This window comes from Mytilinidion resinicola (genome assembly GCF_010093595.1).
Source record: "Mytilinidion resinicola strain CBS 304.34 unplaced genomic scaffold BDZ99scaffold_13, whole genome shotgun sequence".
In the NCBI taxonomy this organism is placed as follows: Eukaryota; Fungi; Ascomycota; class Dothideomycetes; order Mytilinidiales; family Mytilinidiaceae; genus Mytilinidion; species Mytilinidion resinicola.
The window spans coordinates 420,681-434,993 of record NW_022985449.1 but is presented as its reverse complement, the minus strand read 5'-3'; the positions used below and the strand labels follow the sequence as shown (position 1 = coordinate 434,993).

Genomic DNA, 14,313 nt, shown 5'->3' with positions numbered 1-14,313 from the left:
CATGAGGTGCCCCTACGTACTCTCAAAATAAGCTGAACGGGATGTAAAGTTCCGTACACTTCAGATTGGACGTACTGAAAATACGGTGGTTCTTCGCTTGTATAAAAGTGCATGAGGTGCCACTACGTGCTTAAAATAGTATAAACAGGATGTAAAATTCTATACACTTGAAATTGGACGTACTGTAGGTCCGGTGGTTTTCCGCTTGTATAGCAGTGCATGAGGTGCCCCTACGTAATTGTAATATCCCGAATAGGATGTAAAGTTCCGCAGGGGGGCCCGAGTACTTGCTAGCTAACGATTTGCGATTTGCGATGTGCAGATCTTGACATCGAGCCCTGGTTCCTGATGATGAGCCGGAGGACCCCAAGCGATGGTTCCGGTGTCCAAGATGCTTGGTGTTTTGCGGCGTCCAATTCAGGCCGTGAACTCTGTGACATCGCATCCCGATTCTGGATGAAAAGTTAGAGCGCTTCGGACAGCAGCGTCCGTGTGTCAAACGCTTGTTGCCTCTAGACGTGCAATTCGCAACGTGGACATTGTAACATCGAGTCCTGATTTCCAATAATGAGCTGCGGGACTTCAGGCGGTAATAATAGAGTCCTGAGTACTTGTTGATACGCAACGTGCAATTCTTGACGGTTGTATCGACTCCCTACTTTTGATAATGAGCTGGGGGACCTCAGACGGTAGCGATGGCATTCTGAGTGCCTAGCTTCTTGCGACGTCTAGTTCATGACGCGGAGATTATCACATCCAGTCCTGACTTTCTGACGATACATGGGAGGGCTCCAGATAATGGCTCTAACGTCGGAGATACTTACCTATCTGCTACGCCTAATTCACGCCTTGAAGATTGTTCCGTCCTCTCACAATTCTGATTGATGAATTGGAGGATTGCAGGCAGTGGCAAAGAGTAGTCAAGGGAAAAGAGAGATCTACATGATTTGAAATTATCATTGGAATTGTGTTTTAGATTCTACTACTCTCTTTGAAAGGACCCTTGAATTAGCTCATTGAGCCGACACCAGTGCACCAGATCAACCTGCTTGTTGCCACCTTCAACCGGATCAACGCTTTGTCGAAGAGCCAGCATCGACGCCTTGCATTAGAGCTTTAGGGCCGATAGCAGCCCAGTCTTCTTCATCGGTGGCGTCGTCTAGATCGTCTGCCGAGTTTGCGTGCGAAAAGGCCGCGTTTTGTGTGTTCGACGATCCTATCAAGGGGGAGTTAGCTGGCGGAACATGGCAGCAGATTCGCAGTCTTCATCGCACCTTGCCTAGTGACCCTTAAGCCAGTCCTTGGGATTGAAGGATCTTCGGAAGTGCTCCCCTGTTTCCCCCTACTTCTAGAAGTTATCAGCAAAACGTCTGGCAAGAATAGGGGAATACGAACCCTGCTGTCGACCTTTCCGGCAATACTTGCCCCGCAAATAGCCGTATCATGTTGTTTAGCATCGCGAGATCGCTGTCATAGTCTCCGCCGAACTCTCTGATGAGCTCACGCAATGCCGTGCTCTTCCGGCTATAGAGTGGCCTGGTTAAGATATCGCCGCCTAAGGTGGTGGCTATGTCCTTGAGCTTTGGTGGATTGCAGAAAAGACTAACATAGAGGAAGGTAGCTTTGCAGTACAGCATGTTGGGAGCTGCCTCGATCAGTTCCACGGCTTCTTCTCGAAGTACTTTGCGAGCGGAGTCATCCTTTCCCAACGCGACATTAGTTAATCGCTCTGCGTGCTTGGTGGCATCGTCGACATTTAGTGGATGCCTGCCCATTATCTCGGCAAACCAAGGAAGATCGAGTTCAAGGCACTGCGAGCCTTTTGGGCGACTCTTGGGGTAGAGTTTGACGGAGATCCCAGGAAGGCATCCTGGTAGCGGCGAATCGAAGTACTCGATCATCCAGTCGGCGGCTGCAGCCATGGCGTCCTCTACACAACCAAAGCCGTCGTGGACAGCGAGCTGTTCCGAAACCTCATCGGCGTATGTGTATTGACATTCTGGCTCGTCATGGATCGTCTCATCGGATAGCGTCCGCCAATTCGCCCAATCGCGATCTTTTTGGCCTTTCTGAACAATTCTCTTTAGAAGCGATGTGACGTTGGCTCGGAATTTGCGGTCGTATTCGGCGTTCTCTTTTTTTTCTTCCTTGTACCTCAGCTGGTATGACTTCCGTTGCATAGTGAGGGCTTCTCGATACTTCGGATCCTGTGCAGCATTCCTCTTCTGCCGTTCTCTACACCCCTGTTGGTACTTCTTGTACGATAGCTTACGTTGTTCGGAATCGTCGGAATCCATCGAATCATGTGGTATGCTGCCTTCGTCTACCATTAGTGCTTTGCTGCGTTAACGACTCTCTGGAGGTTAATTGTGTCTGATTAGGAGGAGACGCAGACGCAGTACAAGTACTTCGCGACAGACTGGTATGCACAGCAACCAACGAAGCTCTGCTGGTCTAGACGTGACAGCCAGTAGATGAGGGAGTGGAGGGAAGTTGACGCTGTAAATATACCTACCTAGTTGCGCTAATTCCATTTGGGACTAGCGCGACAATCGACGCGTGCCCGCGCGCTCTCCGACTTTCTTTCTACGGGGCACCATGGATATCAACACTGCGAACACTCGATCAGCGAAAGATGGCTCAACGGGACTTCCATCACCCGTACCAGCCGTATGAGATCCAGAATGAGTTCATGAACGCACTGTATGATTGTATAGAGAGTGGCAAAGTCGGTATATTTGAGTCGCCTACTGGTACGTAGGTCGGTAAGAGATATCACAGAATGTTCAATTACTAAAGTTTGACTTAGGGACGGTAAGCTATATTCAGCTCTAGCTATCACTGTCTTTTCGTTTGTTCATTGCTCGTCCGACTCACTACGTCAATCAGCACTATGCCTACAAACCGACAAAACCTTCCTCTTTACCCACCTGCCAGACCCCTCCTTTCTTGCCTAGTGCTAAGTCCTCATTAGGGTAAATCCTTGAGCCTTATTTGCGGTTCCTTGACGTGGCTTCGAGATCACAAACGGAAAACGTTTCAAGAAGGCTTGAACGAGATCGAAGGTAGGTCCTCCTAATCTCTTCAATGATACAGCGGTGGAATACTGACAATTGACACGGTTTAGATGATGATGAGCCTGAGTGGATGAATGAGTATGCTCGGCGGGAGAAGAAGCAAGCCGCACTCCGCCACCGGGCGGACTTTGAAAGCCGGCTCGAAAAGATACGTGCTAGAGAGAAGAAGACCAAGGAGAAGTACAAGAAAGGGGAGCCGCACGCTAAGCGACAAGTACGTTCACCAGTCTCTACGTATCTGCGGTCCTAATGTATCTAGAAAGTAGCAGCCACCGCCACTGACGAAGATGCCGGCGAAGCGCAGTTTCTTCTCGACGACTATGAAAGTGAAGAGGAATCGAACACAAAGTTCCACGATGACTCTCACTATACTGGACTATCGGCAGAGACACGTGCTCTCCTGGAGCAGATAAATCCTTCCCTTCGTGACCAGGATAATGCAACGGACGACTTTCCTGACGAGCTCAAGATCTTCTATTGTTCCAGGACACATTCACAGCTTACTCAGTTTTCAAGTGAGCTAAAGCGCGTCAAGATGCCCCCAGCTATAGACCCAGACGATGGACTTGTAACCAATCATAGCGGCGATAATCCATCAATATTGTCGGAGGAGTTCAAGCATCTTACACTGGGCTCTCGGAAGAACCTCTGCATCAACCCGAAGGTGAAAAACCTCGGCAGTGCCATAGCTATCAACGAGCGATGTCTAGATCTACAAAAGTCGGGGGTGTCGGCTGAACGCAAGTGCTCTTTTCTCCCAACCAAAGAAACAGAGGCAGTCGTCAACGACTTTCGAGACCATGCTCTAGCGAAGATACGAGATATTGAGGATCTTGGAGTTCTAGGCAAGAAGCTAGGTATTTGCCCATACTATGCTTCGAGACCCGCCATAAAGCCATGTGAAGTAAAACGTTCCCAGCACACCCGCTAAATTGAAACGCTAAATACCCACAGATTGTAACTTTGCCATATCCACTTCTCTTACAAAAGTCGGCTCGCGAAGCTCTGGATATCTCTTTGGCCGGACACGTGATCATCATAGACGAAGCGCATAATCTGATGGATGCTGTTGCCGCAATCAACTCCATCACGGTTTCGCTTGCGCAACTCCGACGGTCGAGAGAACAGCTTACGGTCTACCTACGCAAATTCCAAAATAAATTGAGAGGAAAAAACCGGGTCTATGTCACGCAGACAGTCCGATTACTAGACTCTTTGATCCACTATCTCCTCGGAAAGAACGCCAATGCAGAGCTTGATGGAATAGCCAATATCGGAGACTTGATGGCGGGGAAGGGCGTTGATCAGATTGATCTCTTCAAGCTCACACACTATCTACAAGAGAGCAAACTAGCCCGGAAGGTTGATGGTTACATTGCGCATGTGGAGACGCATCAAGAGCCAGCCGGAGACAAACAAGCACAGCCCTCCACCAATCATCTCCCAGGAACAAAGGATGCAGTTCCTACTCTGACACACCTCCAGAACTTTTTTCTGGTTTTGACGAACCCCTCCAAAGAGGGTCAGTTTTTCTTTTCGAAGGAGGCTTCACCCGACTCGGTTAGTCTCAAGTACATGCTTCTTGATCCGACAATGCACTTCAAGGAGATCGTGGATGAAGCCAGAGCTGTCATTCTTGCAGGCGGCACAATGTCTCCGGTACGTACCTAGGTTCTCAATGGTAGTAATAGACTCCATCCTAACTGGTTGCTAGATGGAAGATTACTCGAGGCAACTCTTTTCTTACGTAGACCCGTCGAGGGTCATGACTCTTTCTTGCGGCCATGTCATTCCTCCGTCTCAGCTTCTAGCATGTCCTATTATTTATGGCCCGGAAAATTCACCATTCGACTTCACTTTTGGGAAACGCGAGTCGGACAAGACGGTATGTTCTCCAGAAAACGATTCCCTGAGTAAGCTAACGGGAATACCTACCTAGCTACTCAACTTGGGCCTCTCCCTTCTTTCCTTCATCCAACATATACCCGATGGCGTCGTTGTCTTCTTCCCTAGCTACGCTTACCTCGATAAATGTGTTGCGGCGTGGAAACGTCTGAAACAACCTTCGAAACCAGGCTCCGAATCGTCCTTTATCTGGAATGCGCTAGACGCTACGAAGCCTGTATTTATGGAACAGCGAAGCCAGACTCACTCAGCTTCAAAGCCTACGGTGGTCCAAAATGCAACTGTTGATTCTGTTCTATCTGCCTACAGTAACGCCGTCGCAGCTGGTAACGGTCGCGGCGCGCTTCTTCTCTCCGTCATCGGTGGAAGTCTTTCCGAAGGCATCAACTTCAGCGATGCGCTCGGCCGTGGCGTCGTCGTAGTCGGCCTACCGTTCCCTAATCCTCATACCGCCGAATGGAAGGCCAAGATGGCTTACATCAAGAGCAAAGCAGCAAGCTGGGGACAGAATGGAGATGTCGCAGTGCGGGAGTTCTACGAGAATATCTGCATGAGGGCTGTCAATCAGTGCGTAGGACGAGCAATCAGGCATCTCGGTGACTATGCTGTAATTCTGATGTTGGACCGGCGGTACGGAGAGAAGCGCATACAGTCGAAGCTGCCGGGATGGATTCGAGGGAGTCTGTTACTGACTACTCCGATGGGTGAGTTGACCGGAAAACTTGATCGATTCTTCGAGTCGCAGAAATGAGCGATGGGCTTTCGACTACGGAGTTTTACCGGTGACTGCCCTACACGGAGAGGGACGATATGGTCCCGACAATTGCATTTTTGTAGCTTGGGGTTGTTTGGAGTATTAGCGGTCTCGGCGAAGGCTACCTACAGAGTTCGAGTTATGATCTAGAAAAATAGAATCAACCTGACTGCAACTCATCACAATTTAGAACCTGAGATTAGCAACATATTTCACATTAAGTCTCCTTTTGAAGTCGAAATGAATGTGATTTGAATACATCATGTTAATTGGCTGAATATATGTATACTCCGCAATCGGAGGCGGTGGCTTGGAGGGGTGGTACAAAAAGTTATGCCGTTGACTCAACCCTCAACCTTCAAAACTTTCATCCCGACAACAATTACCTCCCCCCAAAATGCCGACCGTCCACCTCCTTGACTACGTCGCAGGAAACATCCGCTCCCTCGTGAACGCCATTGAAAAGATCGGCTACACAGTGGAATGGGTCACCTCTCCCGCCGACATTTCCAAAGCTGAGGTACACTCACGCGCTCCTTCGCCCCAATTGCAGACCAATTCGCTCATTCCGGCCTTGCGCTGATACATAGGCCTCCAGAGACTCGTCATCCCCGGCGTCGGTCATTTTGGCCATTGCATGACGCAGCTCGCAAGCGCTGGCTATGTCGAACCGATACAAAAGTACATCAAGGCGGGGAAGCCGTTCATGGGCATCTGTGTAGGGCTGCAGGCATTGTTTGAGGGCTCAGAGGAGGACCCAAGGGTGCCGGGGCTAGGACTGATACCGGAGCAGTTGAAGAAGTTTCAGGATGGGGATAAGAGCGTGCCGCAGATTGGGTGGAATTCAGCGAATACGTCGGGGAAGGGAAAGGTGGCGGAGGAGAGCCTGTATGGGCTGAGGCCGAGCAGCAAGTACTATTACGTCCATTCGTATGCTGCGCCATACCGGGAAGGGGAGCTTGAGAAGGCGGGTTGGTCGGTTGCGACGGCACGGTATGGAGAGGAAGAGTTTGTTGGTGCGGTTGCGAGGGACAATGTGTTCGCGACACAGTTCCATCCTGAAAAGAGTGGTGCGGCTGGATTGAGGGTGATAAAGGCGTTCTTGGATGGGAAGAAGTGGGAAAAACTGCCAGAAGTCCCTTCGGCGGCGTCGACGAAGGAGGGTCTGACACGAAGAGTTATCGCATGCCTCGACGTCCGGACGAATGACCAGGGCGACCTGGTTGTCACAAAGGGCGACCAATATGACGTGCGAGAGAAGGATGGCATCTCTTCCGGTGGCGCGGTGCGAAATCTAGGCAAACCGGTCGACATGGCACGGAAATACTACGAGCAGGGAGCAGATGAAGTCACTTTCCTCAACATAACGTCCTTCAGGAATTGCCCCGTTGCAGATACCCCAATGCTGGAGATCTTGAGGAGAACTTCGGAGACCGTCTTTGTGCCCCTGACGATTGGTGGTGGTATTCGGGATACTGTAGACACGGATGGCACTGCTATATCGGCCCTCGATATCGCGACCATGTACTTCAAGTCGGGTGCGGACAAAGTGAGTATTGGATCTGATGCTGTGACTGCAGCGGAAGCCTACTACGCGGCAGGCAAGAAACTGACGGGTAAAACCGCCATCGAAAGCATCTCTTCCGCGTACGGGAACCAGGCCGTCGTCATCAGCGTTGACCCAAGACGAGTATACGTCTCCTCACCGTCGGTGACACCTCATCACACCATCAAGACTTCTACACCAGGTCCCAACGGTGAGGAGTACTGCTGGTATCAGTGCACCATCAAAGGGGGAAGAGAAGGGCGCGATTTCGACGTGCGGCAGCTCGTCACTGCGGTTGAAGCCATGGGCGCAGGAGAAATCCTTCTTAACTGCATTGATAAAGACGGCACAAATAGCGGGTTTGATTTGGAGCTCATTAACGACGTTAAGGAGGCCATTAGCATCCCGGTGATTGCGAGTAGTGGAGCCGGCAATCCGGGACATTTTGAGGAGGTCTTTGAGAAAACGTCGACGGATGCAGCTCTAGGTGCTGGCATGGTAAGTGCAGGTTCGTGTCTGCGAGATGTGACATGAGTGCTAATAGCTTTGCAGTTTCACCGTCAAGAATACACCGTCAAGCAGGTGAAAGACTTCCTGCAAAACAAGGGCCTCTTGGTACGGCAATTCGAGGAGGCTATATGAGCTTCAATCAATCAATCCTAGTCATACTTCGAAATAGTCTGGACCTAAGCGATGCACTCTCTAACAGTATTTTCAATACGTTTAGTTTGAAGTGCACGGAACTTCACATTCTGTTTGGCTCATTTTGAGTACGTAGGGGCACCTCATACGAGCGGAAACCCCAGCCACCGTCCAATGTCCCTCGACCCATCATCATCACTCTCAAACTACCCAGCCTCCTTCCTAGACCTCGCTCCCCTCACCTCCACGTTATTCCTCGAATGCCAGTGGGCGCTATCCCACTCCCCCTCAGACGGGACCGCGGGATGCCACACCGATAATTATCGACCCCTCTAACAGCATGCAGCTAAGCTCATCCTTCACGATCTCCTCTTGAATAGATCTAGAAGAAGTTTGATATCCGGATTGTGCTCTCGCATAAAAGTGTTTTCGTGATGGTCGGGGACCTCTTTCGCGGTCTGGCATCCTTCAATATCGTGAATTGGATAGTACATAGCCGAGGGCATTAATCAACTTTTCATCCATGCCAAGTGATAATCGGTATGATTTATTAGTCTTATCAGTCTACAAGATATACCTAAAGCCCTTATTATCAATTTCCGTAACATCATGCATCCCAAGCTCAATCGCCTCCTTCTCCTGCTCTTCTGTCAACGCAATCCCATGCGCACCCTCTCTATCCCGCTTCTTATTGACCGAATACATGTAGATGTACAGCACGACTACCATCGCAAGCTTGATACAGTACCCAACTAGCATAGCAATGTATGCCGAATGGTACCCTGGCTTCTCGCTGCTCTTGAACGTCTGTGGCCCGATGATGTTGCCCACGCAGTAGCCTGTGAACAGCGCAGCGCCGGTCAGCTGTTTCTTCGTGTATCCTGCGACATTTGACGACACCATCGTCAAGCTCATACTGAAGCCCAGACCCTGGAAGTAACAGAGCCACAGCGCAACAAGCCTCCCCCATTTGTTGTGGTTAGGTAGGCCGACCAGAAGTCCAGCGCCGAGGATACACATTGTGTTTGCGAAGATCATGGTAATGCAGCGGCTGTTTTTGGGATATTTGGTGCAGATTATGCCTCCAGCGAGGAGGGAAAGGAACTGCACAGCGCCTCCTGGGATTTGCATGTATTGGGTTCCAAGAGTGTCGAATCCGAATGAACCTACTACTATAGAACCAAACTGGAAAGGTCTCTGTTAGCTTGGGTGATTAATGTGTCATAAGCCCTCACTTACGCTTGTCAAGGCCGAGTTTGGAATCTGCGCGCCGGTTGCCATAACGAAAAGGATCCACGTCTTTGGATCCTTCACAGTCTGCCAGGCTTGGTACTTCTTGAAGTGGCGGTTCTTCACGCCCTGCCTATTGGCAGCCACGCGATCGACGGCGATTACCCTCTCATGTTCGGTCAGAAATTTGGCGGTGGATGGCAAGTCAGGTAGAACGAGCAGCGACACGATGCCCCACGCGATGCTGAGCGCGCCAAAGATGATGAACACATACATCCAACGAGCAACTCCCGTCCTGATATGACCTACAGCGTATCCGATGAGTCTACATGAGAAGGATATGGGATTAGCACGTGACTTGAGACGCTATTGCGGGTTGAATGCTGCGTACCCTCCAAACATGGTCGCAATACCATTGGTGCAGTAGTAGATTTCGAGTCTCAGAGGCTGCTCAGCAGACGTATACCACATGCTCATGATTAGAACGAATCCCGGATTGACCGTAGCCTCCACGGCGCCAAGAAGAAAGCGGTTCGCGGCAATTCCTGCAAAGTTTACGCAGGCGGGAGTCGTTATGAGGATGATACCCCATCCTGCTGCGTGTGAGCAAAGGCCATTTATTAACTTCTCTGGGATTTTACATACCCAGTGTTGCAAATCCAAGAAACTTGGCGATGGGCAGACGTTGCATGGCGTATCCTGCAGGGTACTGAGCGAAGAGATACCCGAAATAGAATATAGAACCTGTGAATATCTGAGTATTTCTTCCATAGATTGAGCCCAAGATACGAACCGAGCCATGAGTAGTCATTGCCTGTTAAGTGTGTCCCTTTCTGCAAGCCATACACACTGGCATAGTTGATTCCGTTCTTATCGAGGTATTGCAAAAGGTAAGTGATGAAAAGAACAGGGACAATGCGCAAGTCTATTTTCCGGAGCACTTTTTTCGCTTCAGCGGGGTCTATTTCAACGCCTTGGGCCTTCCTGAATGTGTCGTATTCATCGTCAAGGTCTGACGAGCCAGCTGTGGATGGTGGTGGAGAGACATGGTTGATCTCCAGGTCCTTTTCGATAGACGTGGCCATGATTAGTAACTAAGGAAGCCTAAAAGCTTTACACTGCAGCAAGACGAGAGCAAGAAGATAGTCAGGGACCAGCGTAATATACCCTCAAGCCCATGGCCACGCTATCTCTCTGCTCACCACAGCAAAGGGAGCTCGCATCCTATTCAAGACGTTTGCCGATCGGTAAGGCCTTTTTCTCGTCTTGGCTCCATCATCACACCGGCCGACCGTCTTGTGGTAGTAGTATTTCCGACGGACGGGACGGCGGTTTGGTGGATGGGCAGTGCGGAGATGCCCTAATTTTGATAGCACCAACGTGCAAAGGTAATGTGAGCGGGCAGCGTGCATTAACGTGCCGGGGAGCCGGATCTCCCACAGAATCCCCATACAAGACAACCCCGAAAGGGCCATGATGGACGACCCGGAGCTCTAGCAGCGAGGTATGGTTGGTAGTTGGTGGCAGGATGAGGGCCGAACCGGCCTCGCGACATTTGCTCAGATCTGACGTGCTTCATGATCGGCACCATACCTCTACTCCACGTGGTGTTCGTCTAGTAATGTAACCTTAAAGTGATGATATGATAGCGATGTCCTGCCTAGAAAACTTACATAACGCATCTAGAAGTATTCGATCAGCGATCGGGGTGATGTTCAGGATAGTATTTCAAGAGAATATTTGCACCTATACGCTCCGCGGGAGCTTGTTAGGCAACACAGGCTCCCGCGATATAAGCATCTGGAAACTAAAGACCCAAATTGTGTGCAGCGATTGTTCACCCTCACCTTCCGCGCTGGGTGGTAAGTTCATGTTTTCGGTTGGGGTTGGGTCATTACTTGTCAGATTCGAAGTCGAATAAGACATGGACTCATGCAGTAAATCGAGTAAAGAAGTCGACGAGAGCAAGATGGAGACCAAAAAGCGACAAGGGCCGCACTCCGGATGGAGCTCTTGCCTCAATCTTCACGTCTTAGCACTTGGCTATGATGGTGTGGTGTTTCGGGAGGTGATATCGAGAAGTTCTGATCGGAAAGCCTCTTGGCAGGCCCTAGAAAGGCGCCTTTGTCACGTGCTCGCTAGCGATTTTTATAGAGACATCATAAATCTTCATCCAAATCTATAATTGGCTGCATTATCCTCTGTACAAATCACCCCTGTAGGAAAGATAAGGCGCGGTGCCCTCTATAGCCTACGGGACGCTTATAGATAATAGGCCTAGCTATTATTACCTTCATGATACCTGGTTCATCCTGCGGAAGATATCTGTTGAAGTCTCAGTCCAACACATCATTACACTCACATTGAACCCCTCTCATCATCGCCATATCATTCCTAAATGCCGTCATATGCGCCACCTAGTACAGGTCCTCTTTCACACCGAATAAGCCCAGACTCCTGACTCCTGCGGAGAGTCCTAGATAGCCGGCAACGTACTCATCTATCCCTCATTCCTGGCTAACCCTCTCCCGCTCCCAACATCAAACTCCACCCACCTAGCCTTCCCGTGTCCTCTCCCTCTGCCAACTTCCTCGCTAATCGGACCAGGATTCATCACAGTACACCCGCTATACTTAACCACAAAAGCTGGAGCCTCTTTATCAGCTACTACAAGCGCACTCGGGAGCGGATACAGGCTTAGCGCGCTCGCATAGTCCCAGTGCAGCGGCCTCGTCGATAACGGGAACGGCGAGAGATGTGACTGCGATAGTAGCGTGCGGGTCAAAGCGCGAGCGGTGAGCGTATCCGGATCCAGTGGCTCTAGTTGATCCCTCAGTATAGGCGGATCGAGGTCCATGGGCTGCGTATCATCTTCCCCAGGCTCTGCTGTCGGCGACGCAACTTGCTCCTCTTGCTCTTTGGCATTCCCGAATCGAATGGCTGTTCTGCTGAGCCTACCTAGGACATCGTCTCTGAAGAGCACCATCTCGCCTTTGACGCCGAACCAGCTCAATCGACTTGGGTTGGTGGTCCACACGACCTCGCCTTCTTTCCGCTTCCCCTCTTTCCACTTTTCGCCCGTCTTTGCACCGCCAGTTCCCCAGATTTCGCGATTTGCCTCAGCGACGACCCTCCGTATCCTGCTTGTGAAGATAGTGGGGACGGCTTTCCTTGGCAAGGGGGCCGAGGCGCCAGCAGAGAAGGCGGAGGGCCAGGCGTCGTTATCGCCTGGAACTAAGACGAGAGTGGTATGAGCGATTAGCTCTGGAAACTCTGCCAGCACGGCTGCGAGCGCGTCAAAGTGCTCTTTGTACTCTATGGACCCTGCGCCGGGGACGCCTGCTAACGATGCGCGAGAGGAAAAGTTGCCCATGAGGACGATGGCTAGGGGATAGTTTGGATGAGTATCGGTCGGGTGAGGCGTATAAGTTTTCAACAGGGTGCGGAGGGACGAGAGCGTGCTCGGGACGTCTAGGTGGAGGTCTGACGCTATTGCGATATTGTGGGTGGATGTTGTGGGCAATAGACGGTTGGCGAGACGGGACATGCGTGCTCCTGTTGCGCGTTCTGAGCCCAGTCCAAGGAAATCTGTCCAACCGAAAGCTGGGCCAGTGGTGGTTGAAGCTTGGTTTGCATCTTGATCAGAGGTACTGCCGAGGGTTGTAGAACGCCGCTCGCAGGGTGGATGGCCTACTGAAAAGCCGATGAATTTACCGCCAATGTTGCCTCCTATGCCGCCGGTGTTACCCAGAGCCGAATTTGAAGTTGGGTTGCTGTAGTCTTCTTCGTAGGTGCCGTCTACGAGGACAATCATGCCAGGGGCGAAGTAGGTACCGTCTTCTGGGATTGGACGAGCATGTTGAAGGTCTAAGGCTATTGAACCTGTAAGGTCTGAGAGGGCAAGCGTCCCTGTTGGAGACACTGTAAGAAGACCTAACAGGAGGTGAGTACTACCGGTACGGCCTAGCAGATTGGCAATGGGGGTTATAGTGGTGGTTTGCGAGGTCGACAGTGACGACGTACGGGCCAACGACGCGGATCTATTCGCTGAGAAAGAAGGCGCTTGAAACGTATCATTTCGTAGTATGCGTTGGTGAACAATATGAAAATGGTGTCGAAAGAGGTCTGTCTTGTGCGAGGGTTGAGGGAAGAGGGATGGCGTGCTGGTGCTTCTGTAGATAGTTAGCCAGTGTTCAGCACTTGATCTGCCTTGGAGGTATTTACTTCTCAAAGTGTTTCTTGTTAACACTGTAGACTAATCTTGGCTGCTCAAATGCCCCTACAACTTGTATCCAGTCGCGAGCGTCCTTGTATGCCTCTTCTTCCTCCTGAGGGTCCTCGACTTCAAGCCGGGATATTCCAAAGCTCTCATTATGTCCCAACGGTGGTCTTGTCGCCGCACTATCTTCCACATTGACATCCGGCCCAAATACTAAACTTCCTTGCCTGCTCAGCGCGGAATGGCTGCTCTGTACTATCCTTCCACCACTCATGGACCCTTCAATGGCTTTCAGAATCGCCTTTAGAGCGGCCCCGTCACCATCGACGATTACTTGTCCGCCGCCCTTCTTCCAGCTCTTTGCTACCTCTTCTAAAACGCGCTCTGCAAGGCCTTCTTCTCGCCATCCCGACCCACAGTGCCGTCCAATAAAGGTTGCAAGAGCTTGAAGCGCAGAGGAGGTGAGGGTGAGATTATGCTTTTTCGTAAAGGTCCGGAATGCAAGTGGCCGTAGAGTCGCCGGCGGAAGCAGTATAGGAAGAATTGTAGGCTTCGGGGGAGCAGCCTTCAAAGCGGGCGGCGCGGGAATCGGCGCTGTTCGACGGGGGAGGATGGGATGTGCGGGCGTCGCAAAGGCAGGTGAAGAGGAGGGAATCGGGTTCGGCGTAGATTCTGGAAGAGCAGACGGCTCGTCCAAACGTCTGTTTGTCGTCGCCATGATTGCTAGAGAGACAGCGAGTATATGCGCAGGCAGTGTTGTATTGTGTTGGCTAAAGTGGATTTCGCGTCGTCGCGCTTTCACGCGCCGCAGGAGAAAGCCTGCCCACACCATTTCACGTCACCACCAACCAGCCGCGATCATCAACAGTCAACCCCACGGAGCTCGCTGAGCCTCTATCCATTCCTCATTGCCGTCGCGTATACTACCGAACAACACTCC

At 51.0% G+C, this 14,313-nt stretch overlaps 5 protein-coding genes across 5 annotated transcripts; 2 read left to right on the top strand and 3 right to left on the bottom strand.

The window, feature by feature from the left end:
- Positions 1-961: 961 nt before the first annotated feature.
- Positions 962-2,330, bottom strand: BDZ99DRAFT_572607 (uncharacterized protein; the record flags this gene model as incomplete). The annotated part of the gene is made up of 3 exons (XM_033728215.1): positions 962-1,216; positions 1,275-1,348; positions 1,396-2,330. The coding sequence occupies 3 exons, from the start codon at positions 2,328-2,330 to the stop codon at positions 1,071-1,073; spliced, it is 1,155 nt and encodes a 384-aa protein (XP_033574667.1). The 3' UTR covers positions 962-1,070.
- Positions 2,331-2,635: 305 nt separating this feature from the next.
- Positions 2,636-5,943, top strand: BDZ99DRAFT_446517 (ATP-dependent RNA helicase-like protein chl1; the record flags this gene model as incomplete). Its single annotated transcript, XM_033717975.1, has 8 exons — positions 2,636-2,753; positions 2,810-2,814; positions 2,975-3,065; positions 3,128-3,291; positions 3,337-3,981; positions 4,032-4,736; positions 4,792-4,962; positions 5,017-5,943. The coding sequence occupies 8 exons, from the start codon at positions 2,636-2,638 to the stop codon at positions 5,731-5,733; spliced, it is 2,616 nt and encodes an 871-aa protein (XP_033574666.1). The 3' UTR covers positions 5,734-5,943.
- A 338-nt stretch (positions 5,944-6,281) lies between these two features.
- Positions 6,282-8,011, top strand: BDZ99DRAFT_62950 (imidazole glycerol phosphate synthase HisHF). Its single transcript, XM_033728781.1, has 2 exons — positions 6,282-7,780; positions 7,835-8,011. The coding sequence occupies exons 1-2, from the start codon at positions 6,374-6,376 to the stop codon at positions 7,922-7,924; spliced, it is 1,497 nt and encodes a 498-aa protein (XP_033574665.1). The 5' UTR covers positions 6,282-6,373; the 3' UTR covers positions 7,925-8,011.
- A 441-nt stretch (positions 8,012-8,452) lies between these two features.
- Positions 8,453-10,523, bottom strand: BDZ99DRAFT_446509 (MFS general substrate transporter). Its single transcript, XM_033717974.1, has 5 exons — positions 9,948-10,523; positions 9,800-9,898; positions 9,546-9,747; positions 9,164-9,479; positions 8,453-9,109 (listed from the first exon to the last, which is right to left on the bottom strand). Exons 1-5 carry the CDS (start codon positions 10,237-10,239, stop codon positions 8,489-8,491), a joined length of 1,530 nt encoding a protein of 509 aa, XP_033574664.1. The 5' UTR covers positions 10,240-10,523; the 3' UTR covers positions 8,453-8,488.
- A 796-nt stretch (positions 10,524-11,319) lies between these two features.
- On the bottom strand, positions 11,320-14,091 carry BDZ99DRAFT_446506 (uncharacterized protein; the record flags this gene model as incomplete). Its single annotated transcript, XM_033717973.1, has 2 exons — positions 11,320-13,326; positions 13,379-14,091. 2 exons carry the CDS (start codon positions 14,089-14,091, stop codon positions 11,655-11,657), a joined length of 2,385 nt encoding a protein of 794 aa, XP_033574663.1. The 3' UTR covers positions 11,320-11,654.
- Between the last annotated feature and the right edge of the window lie 222 nt (positions 14,092-14,313).

Excerpts from the sequence above, each read along its gene's own strand:
- BDZ99DRAFT_62950 (XM_033728781.1), top strand. The coding sequence starts at position 6,374 with ATGACGCAGCTCGCAAGCGCTGGCTATGTCGAACCGATACAAAAGTAC. Across the intron at positions 7,781-7,834 it reads CAGCTCTAGGTGCTGGCATG|TTTCACCGTCAAGAATACAC; the intron begins GTAAGTGCAGGT and ends ATAGCTTTGCAG.
- BDZ99DRAFT_446509 (XM_033717974.1), bottom strand. The coding sequence starts at position 10,239 with ATGGCCACGTCTATCGAAAAGGACCTGGAGATCAACCATGTCTCTCCA. Across the intron at positions 9,899-9,947 it reads CAATGACTACTCATGGCTCG|GTTCTATATTCTATTTCGGG; the intron begins GTTCGTATCTTG and ends AGATATTCACAG. Across the intron at positions 9,110-9,163 it reads CAAACTCGGCCTTGACAAGC|TTTGGTTCTATAGTAGTAGG; the intron begins GTAAGTGAGGGC and ends AGACCTTTCCAG.